Below are 9216 nucleotides of genomic sequence, written 5' to 3' on the forward strand. Positions count from 1 at the left end.
GACACATGACTTGAGCTACCATAAAGTACACGTGCATAGTAGGCTAAAATAATCTATATTCTATATGTGCTTTAAGATGCTTTATTTTAGGGGTTTGGTGAAGGTGGGTCATTTTTTTTACCCTTAGGACAAGGAATGCTGTGAATTTAAGTATTACGGTTTATCATGATTTGAGGATAAACTGACCTGGAACGCATAGCCTTTTAAATATAGTTGGGAATGTAAAAGAGTATAGCCAAGAGAGGCCGTAACCTCGTGCATGTAGTGTCATGAATGGGGTGCGAATGCGATGTATTCGTTTTAATAGGACCTTGATTAAGTCTGTCATTGACAAAGTTTTTTTGGTCATTGTCAACTACCTGTCAGAGCTATACTATAGTCTCAGACTTTTCTTTTATGAAACTTCTTGTAATCTGTAAATCATGTTTTGTGTTGACATGTGAGTTTATTTATGTGCTGAGGGAGTTGAGGGAGAGAGGTTTAGGTGTCACCCAGTTTAGGATTTTAACTTGAAAACTCTTGGTCGGCAGTCAAATAGCTCCACCACTGAGATAACCTACTACACATAAACGTACAGTAGGTAGCGGTGATGCATCGACGTTGGCCGCTATCAAGACAGACCTGCAACAGGAAGAGGCGGGACTTCGGTACTAGATTGACGAGTGACGATGTTGACTATCTTGGTAACCTTCTAGAATCTCTGGAAGTTAATAATTTACCCTTCTTCTTGTGTTTCGAGCGCTACCTAACACAGGCCCTTTGGGGGCGTATTTCTGGAATTCACGATGTTGAGTATTTTGGCCAGGACCATGGTAAGTAGAAAGGATTTCGCCAAATTCCAGCGTTTCAGTTTTCTCGTTGTCAACCAGATAACACTAGCACTAGCTTGCCTGCTATTAACAAACAAGTGCATGTTGGTGTAACTATTCAGCGAGCCAAAACCATCAAACTTTTAAACTTTGTTTGCGCAGCTTGCACTGTAGTGCTGTGACTGTGAGTCGTAGCTCACTGTCATTGTAGATTTACTACATAAATCATTGTTGCAGCTGACATATTTTATCTTCAGTAAAATGTTGTTGCGAACTGTTGAATTGCTAGTTAAGTGTGAACAAATGCTGATGAACAAAATGAACGCATTAATGCTGCTTGCTGACTGTAATGTAATGTAACAACAAACCCGGTAGAGGTGCATAAACTACAACATACTACGATTGGGGATAAAGTTCCAGGCTACCCACGTTAACTAACTACCTCTGAACTACAAGGGTACTGTCAAGCTCTATTTACATTATATTTCTACTTTTACTGTAGCTTTCGATTTCGTGAAAGGACACCTTATTGTTGGGAAGTAGGCTACCTAGGCTGTAACTGTAGCCTATATCTGGAAGAACACTAATTATAATTCTACGTGAAATCATAAAACATGAGTAAATTATGAAATTATGTTCTTTATGATTAAGTCAGCTAACATTGCAATCTTTTGACTTTTTACAACAGAATTTATGTGTAACATGTTTTCACATTAACTGGTGAATATGTGGACCATCTTTCGATACCTCTAGAATCTCTGATTACACCCTCCATACAGCAAGTCTCAACCGGTTATATGTTTCTTTAAAAATAATTGTAAATATTGTATCAGGGTTTAGAAGCTAATTTTTCAAGGCTTTAATCACTTTGAAACAAAAACAACTATTTTATGTGTTAAGTTATGGTTTATGAAAAGCCTCACAAGAAAGGAAATTCTAATGACCCCTCAAACCTAGCCTAACTGCCCAGGTTTATTCCAGTAGGCCTACCGAGCCTCTACACCTGCCACAGATATGTTGGTCTACTACTTCAAACATCATACCCTAAGTATCACCTTGTTTGTGTATCGTTTTTCTTTCTTTCTCCCCCAGCTCTTTTTGGTGAATTTACAGCAGGTCCATGGCAAGTGTAAATTGGAAGTTGAAGATTGTATAAAAAATAAAAGGAAGCAGCTTTGAATCGGGCCCAAGCAGTGTTTTGCACTTTCAGGATTCAGGGTCTTTACGTTGGATTTGGAGTCGGACTTTGTAACTGGAGTTAACGCCATTATTATAACATTATTACATTATTTTGTATAATTTATTATAACCTTGATACTACCTACTACGTTCTCAATCTTTTTTCAAAAGACTACTCATATACTTTTTATTAATTTTCTTTCCATATTATTAAAAAGGTACTAGTTAAAGTTCAATTCAATGAAACTCAATAATGACTGATCCTGTGTGAATCTATCACTTTCCTTTAAAATATCATAAGTAATTTTGTCTATAGACTTCTGACTCTTGCGTAAACCGAGGTTGAACCGGAGTCACCTTTTCGTCAGTCGGATGCTTGCTTCATTGTGCCACTACATTTTGTTGGTTGAAGCCATCCCTACAGTACATATGTTTGTAAGAATAAACTTACAAAGTATTAAGTACAGACCAGACAATATATATTTTTTACTTTATCTTCTCTCATAGGCAAAGACAGGTATGGTGAAATCCTGTTGCTTGGTTAAGCCTGTGTCTGTGACGCGGATCACCGGTCGCTACCTGGCTCACCAGGAAGGGCTCCCCCACCTGCCCGTGCCTCCTTTGCAGCAAACGTGCCAACGCTTCATCATGGCCATGGAGCCAATCGTGGACAAGGAGGAGCTCAGTCACACCAAGGAGCTGATAGCTGAATTTCAGAAGCCAGGGGGTGTGGGGGAGAGATTACAGAAGAGCCTGGAGAGGAGGGCGCAAAAGACTGAGAACTGGGTGAGGGGGGCAGACCAGATGTTGTGTTGTTACATTCCATTTCTTAATTTAGCAGACACCTTTATTCAAAGCAACGTAGAAAAGTGCATGTAAAAAGTGCTGCAGATATTTAAAAAAAAACAGAAGCCATTTTAACAGTATTACAGTGATTAGTCCCAAGGCAGTCTGTGTTTTACAAGACAGTGTAACAATATACATAGAAAACGTTAATACACCTACACCTTAGATGGCCCTCACTAGTGCTCTACAGGTGTAACAATTTGTTAGGTTTCTGATTCTGCAGTATAAATCACCATCCAAAATGTGCTACCTCCATTTTTATGGACTGTGAAAGTAACTGAGCTGACCTTTGCTTCTGCATTGGGATATTGTATGCCTTGGAGGCTGAGTGATGGAAAAAGTTTTGCTGAAAAGTAGGGACAATTATGGTTTGCTTCAGTGTATCTTTTGGGTTTTCTAAAGCAGTAGGCTTAGATCCTGATAATGGGCCCCAACATAGATGGAATTAAATACACTGTATTTAGGCATCATACATCCCGTAAGTAAAACCAACCAAATTCCAGTGACAGAGCAGATGAGCCAGACTTTATGAGGTACAGACAAACGGATGATATTACAGACAGTATATTAATTCCTCTTCACCTTCATTTCCTTGACTGAACTACAGTAGTATGCAGTAGGAAGCCTCAACATTAACGTAATTGGGATACTATCTTGGATCAATTGGACATGGTAAAGTAACCATGGCCCAAAAAATCCCATTGGCTACTACAGTCCTCCTTCAGTCAACTTTGGCATGTGGTCCAAGTGATCCCTCGCTTTAGTTATGTTGAGGTCTGGACTCTGAGGTGTCCACTGGGATTTTTTCCACTAAATTTAAAATCAGGTTTTAACTGTTACTTTATTTTTGTCTGTCTCACTTTCTCTGTCATATAAATGTACACCTACACAACAGCTCTCAGACTGGTGGTTGCAAACAGCCTATCTAGACTACAGGATGCCTGTGGTGATCCACTCAAGCCCTGGGGTGGTTCTGCCACGCATGGAGTTCAATGACAGGCAGGGACAGATGAGGTGAGACCCTCCCCCTCACACACACACACACACACATACACATGCTTTTCCCCCACTACAATGTCTGGGGTTTACCACCAAAATTGTGTAACAAAAAACATCCAGCAGCAGTCCTGTGGACATAAACAGCTTATTGATAAACAATTAGGGTTATGCAATGAAACTTTCTGAAAACTAACAGGTACACCCAAAAAATAGGAGCTGCGTTTGTAGACAACCACACCAGGTTCCACTCCTGTCTGCTTAACACAAGAAGTGGCTCCAGTGGTTACCAACTATCACCAACACTAATGAATTAAGGTGTGAACACATGGCTAGATGAGTCCCGATTCAGGATATGGTGTAGGCAAAATGAGTTAGTGGACCATCCTATCTAGCTTCAACGGTACAGGTGGTATAATCGTGTGGGGAGTTTTTACAAGAAACACAGATTTAGGCTCCATTAGGAAATTAACAGGTGTTCTGCATTTCTTGGCCTTTGTCTTGTCATCTGAGAAGAAGGATCTTTAAAAAGAGTCCAGAGTCCAGTCTGTAAAAATAAATAATTACAGCATTACTGTCTTGCTTTAAATGGAGCAGGCCACATATAAACTTCTGCCCCAAATAAACAAAGATTTGCTGTGTCTTTTCTTTACCCTTGTGCACTGTTGGCAACTGGATGGCATACCATAATGTAGTCACTGTGTGCTTTACACCTTACTACACTAGGCCATGACCTTTGTACACACTAACCTACAGTCTGCACTGTGATATTAGGAGTATGCTAGCTGACTTATCACATTGACTTAGATGTGATATCAGCTGTCCATAATTGAAGAAAATAAGGCAGAGATGCAAGATAAAAATCTTAAATGTATGTTTGTGATTGATTGGTGTGCTTGATTATCATGCACTATTTGGAAACCTACAACAATCTCACACCCTCTATACAGATTTGCTGCCAAACTGATTGCTGGAGTTCTGGACTTTAAGGCAATGATTGACAAGTGAGTACCACTTCTTTATCCTAGGGGAACTTTGGCCAGGCCAGACACAAAGCCACCCATTAAAAAGCCATGCTAAATTAATCAATCAGATTTAAGGGGATTGCCACAGCAATACTAATCCCTATTTAAATGTTCTGTTTTCTAAACAGGCTCAAATTATTTTTATTCAGACTTGGTTGTAAGTGCTGTTGACATTGGTCTTGATAAACAGCAAATAAAACCAATGACAACACATGTCCACACTCTGCACCTACCATCGGGGTCATAGTGTACCAATTAACTCGATTTAAGGGCTGCATACTGTAATAGCCCACTACATGTTAGTTACTACTTTATACTATAACGATGTCTCCACATAATCAAGTATGCCCAAAAAGCACTGACTTAGGGATCCAGATTTATTTGATTTAATTGAACTTTTCTTTGATCAATATCATAATATTATATTCTCATTTGCAATAATCCAAGTATGCAGACACAACCAGTTACATTTCTTTTGACTATCTTCTCAGTGAGACTGTACCAGTGGAGTACCTGGGAGGGAAACCCCTGTGTATGCATCAGTACTACCAGATCCTGTCCTCCTGTCGCATCCCTGGCCTGAAGCAAGACACAGTGGTCAACCATGCCCAAAGCTCCAGACCCCCCACACACATCACTGTGGTACACAACTTCCAGGTACAGGACACATCTTAACTGAGGTGTGTGTGTCTAAGGAAGTCTGGCACACATACACCGCTGTAGATTTGCACTATTGGACCAAATCATGAATCATATAAAGTACCAAAGTATACATCAGTATAACTCTATTTTACACATCTTCCAGTTCTTTGTGTTGGACGTGTATAACAGTGATGGAACCCCACTGACGGTGGACCAGCTGTACATGCAGCTGGAAAAGATCTGGAACTCCTCCCTACAGACTAACAAGGAGCCAATCGGAATACTGACTTCACAGCATCGCAATACCTGGGGGAAGGCCTACAACAACCTTATCAAGGGTTAGCACAGACGGAATACGTTTGATTACTTGGATTTCTTTCTGTCTTGCAGACTTTATTCTGAAGAATTTATTGTCATCTCAAATTGTGTTCATCTCAAGTCTGCAAGTCCCTTTTCCTTGAACAACCAGTTCAGTTGCGTCTCAACATTGAAGCTACACTGCACACCGCGTTTGACCAATTATCAATCCCTTTTAATTGAGTTCTTCCCCTCCAGAAAAGACAAATAAGGACTCTGTGCGAGCCATCCAGAAGAGCATCTTCACTGTGTGTCTGGACGCTCCCATGCCACGCGTCTCAGACGAGATGTACCACAGCCGGGCCGCCGTCCAGATGATCCATGGAGGAGGCAGTCGCTGGAATAGCGGCAACCGCTGGTTTGACAAGACCCTGCAGGTGAGCACAGCGGGCAAGTTAGAAAACCCCAAAATGTACACACTTGCAGACACAGACAAACGCAAAGCATTATAACTAATAATTGATGCACTAATAACAGATTCCAGGCACAGACTTATTTTTTTGCTAGATTTCAATTTTAACATGCCCTAGAGTTGAACCATTCCACTCTTTCTAGTTTGTCATTGGTGAAGATGGGTCATGTGGTCTGATCTATGAACACGCCCCTGCAGAAGGCCCACCAATTGTTTCCTTGATTGACCATGTGGTTGAGTACACGTAAGTGAACACCTACTTATTCATTAGTTTGTTTTTAATAACTTGATTTAAGTTATTGTTTCATTGGACACTGTTGTTTAATTTCCAAGACTAAAATAAGCTAATAATGGTAATTGTGTTTTGTATCAACTCTACATTTGACTCTGAATTTCTCGTATAGAGATATTAATTGTATTTACATAATTGTTTAGTAATACGTTTTACATCCTGATACACCAGACAGGCATCTGACTTAATGTTGAATATACTGTAAATCATTTGAGAATTGTTTTCTATTTGTTGTCTGCAAACAGGAAGACATTTGAGATGATACGTTCACCCATGGTGCCCCTGCCCATGCCCAAGAAGCTACGCTTTAACATCACACCCGAAGTCAAGAGAGACATTGAGAAGGCCAAGCAGAACATGAACATGTGAGGTCCAACAAATGGCAATGAACAAGTCCATGGAGCATATCACTTTTTATTGCCACCATTTGCAAAAAGCTGGACTTTTTTATTACTCTAGTGTTCTAAAACCACTTCTATGACCACTGACTTATAGTTTTTGTTTCACACTCTACCCCACAGAATGGTGCATGACCTGGATGTTAAAGTGATAGTCTTCTCCCACTTTGGTAAAAACTTCCCTAAAGCCCACAGTATGAGCCCGGATGCCTTCATTCAGATGGGATTACAGCTAGCCTACTATAGGTAAGCTCTGGAAAGATATTGTCCAATTTGTTCTATTAAGCATCTGATTATGAAAAATAATGTACCATATATTCTTCCTGTCCCCATCTTTCTCCTCACCATATCCTCTCTCTCTTTGTCTTCCATTGCTGCTTTCTCCCTACCCCTCCTCCCCTGTCTGCCTCTGTCTTTCTGCTGCCTCCCCCCACTCTCTATCTCTCTCTCTCCCTCTCAGGATGTACCAGCGATGTTGTGCCACATATGAGAGTGCCTCCCTGCGTATGTTCAAGCTGGGCCGTACAGACACCATTCGCTCTGCTTCCATTGATTCTGCCAACTTTGTGAAGGCCTTTGATGAACCAGCGACACAAGTGAGAGAGACAACCCAATTCAAAGTAGATGCAAAAGATGATTATAGTAGTTCATATAACAACCAACATTTAATTTTGTATTATGATGCAAGTATGTGTGTGCTATTTGTAATGCCAACTTGAGAGCTGTAAACCAATCTACAATTGGTTAAATGTCGTGAGTATTTTCTTTAATTTATCTCATCCTTTGACAGAACACAGAAAAGGTGGCTTTAATGGAGAAAGCTGTGAAAGCACATAGGGCATACACTAACATGGTGAGTATATTTATCACAGTAGTAAAATAAATTATGTATATATTAAGACAAGACCTTTTAGCTACGGGTAGCAGCTCTATAGCTCGGTCAGTTTGTTGGTCCAGAAAAGTAGCTGGTGCGTATGTGATCACAGCTATTGTGAGTTTTTCTTGTTACCCTACAATCAACAATTAATACAGAATATTTCTTAACACTATCTTTTCTCTACTATCTCAGTGTATTTATTGTGTGAATGAGATGCATGAGAAGTCCCATGGGAGAGGGATTTTTGCTTGCAGAGGACTAACCTGTGTACTGAGTTGTCTTGTTCCCTTATTTATATAAATATATTTTTTGGACTCTGTCCCTAGGCCATCCATGGCCAGGCCATTGACAGGCATCTCCTTGGCCTGAAACTGCAGGCAATAGAGGACCTGGCCTCCATGCCAGAGATTTTCATGGACACATCCTATGCTGTGGCCTTGCACTACAACCTCTCCACTAGCCAGGTGAAGTTTGGGCTTAGAATCACAGTACTTTTGCCTTTACACAAAATTATCAGGGGTTGTTGTTGTACCTTATGACCTTGAAGTGATTAAGTGAGTTCATGGCTCATGGAGCCCAAAAACCAAACCACCTACATTGATGTAAGGCTGCCTCTTGATATTGTATCACCTACCCTAACTAAAACCTGAAATTATCCTCAGTGTGAAAACGGTAATTCCCATTTCTGAACCTGAGCAAAATGGCAGCTGCCTAGTTCTTGGTGGCTCCTGGGTCACCAAGACAATATGTTGCTCTTGTAGAGCTGCAACATCTTGCGATTTTATATTCTTATGTACTTTTCTTCTCTACCTCCACAACCCCTACCAGGTGCCAGCCAAAACGGACTGTGTCATGTGCTTTGGTCCTGTGGTGCCTGATGGCTATGGAGTGTGCTACAATCCCATGGCCAATCACATCAACTTTTCCGTATCTGCCTTCAACAGCTGCAATGAAACGAATGCAGCACGCATGGCCAAGGCCCTGGAAGATGCTTTATTGGATATGCGAAGCTTACTGGAGCAGACACCTAAGGCCAAGCTGTGAGAGTAGGCTAGACTATAGACTAGGCCACGGTTAAATTATTTGATCTGAAACAGGAGTGGCTAATGCATGGCTAGGTTTTGGAAACATTAAAGAATATGTGTGTATTGTGTTTAATGATGAACAATGAGACTGATTGATTGATTGCCTGCCACTCTGTGCCATGTTCCTTGATTCAGATTCAAAAGATACAGAAACAGTGGAAGGTTTTTTGTAGTTACAGTTTTGTACAAATATTACATGTGTTAATCGGATAAGAGTCGCTCTGGATAAGAGCGTCTGCTAAAATGACTAAATGTAAATGTTAATACATGAACACTTAAAGAATGTACAGACTGGTAA

General features: G+C 40.5%; 1 protein-coding gene across 1 annotated transcript; it reads left to right on the forward strand.

Annotated features, from left to right (window-relative positions):
• Positions 1-669: 669 nt before the first annotated feature.
• On the forward strand, positions 670-9216 carry crata (carnitine O-acetyltransferase a). Its single transcript, XM_067250662.1, has 14 exons — positions 670-812; positions 2496-2774; positions 3730-3848; positions 4781-4834; positions 5347-5512; positions 5661-5835; positions 6053-6231; positions 6410-6510; positions 6804-6923; positions 7080-7202; positions 7417-7552; positions 7747-7809; positions 8160-8297; positions 8662-9216. The coding sequence occupies exons 1-14, from the start codon at positions 786-788 to the stop codon at positions 8875-8877; spliced, it is 1896 nt and encodes a 631-aa protein (XP_067106763.1). The 5' UTR covers positions 670-785; the 3' UTR covers positions 8878-9216.

This window comes from Osmerus mordax, chromosome 14 (assembly GCF_038355195.1).
Source record: "Osmerus mordax isolate fOsmMor3 chromosome 14, fOsmMor3.pri, whole genome shotgun sequence".
NCBI classification, from domain to species: Eukaryota; Metazoa; Chordata; class Actinopteri; order Osmeriformes; family Osmeridae; genus Osmerus; species Osmerus mordax.

What these genes read in the sequence shown, in the direction of transcription:
- crata (XM_067250662.1), top strand. Translation starts at nt 786, where the DNA reads ATGTTGAGTATTTTGGCCAGGACCATG. An exon ending in GTATTTTGGCCAGGACCATG is followed by an intron (nt 813 to 2,495) that starts GTAAGTAGAAAG and finishes CTTCTCTCATAG; the next exon opens with GCAAAGACAGGTATGGTGAA. An exon ending in TTTAAGGCAATGATTGACAA is followed by an intron (nt 4,835 to 5,346) that starts GTGAGTACCACT and finishes CTATCTTCTCAG; the next exon opens with TGAGACTGTACCAGTGGAGT.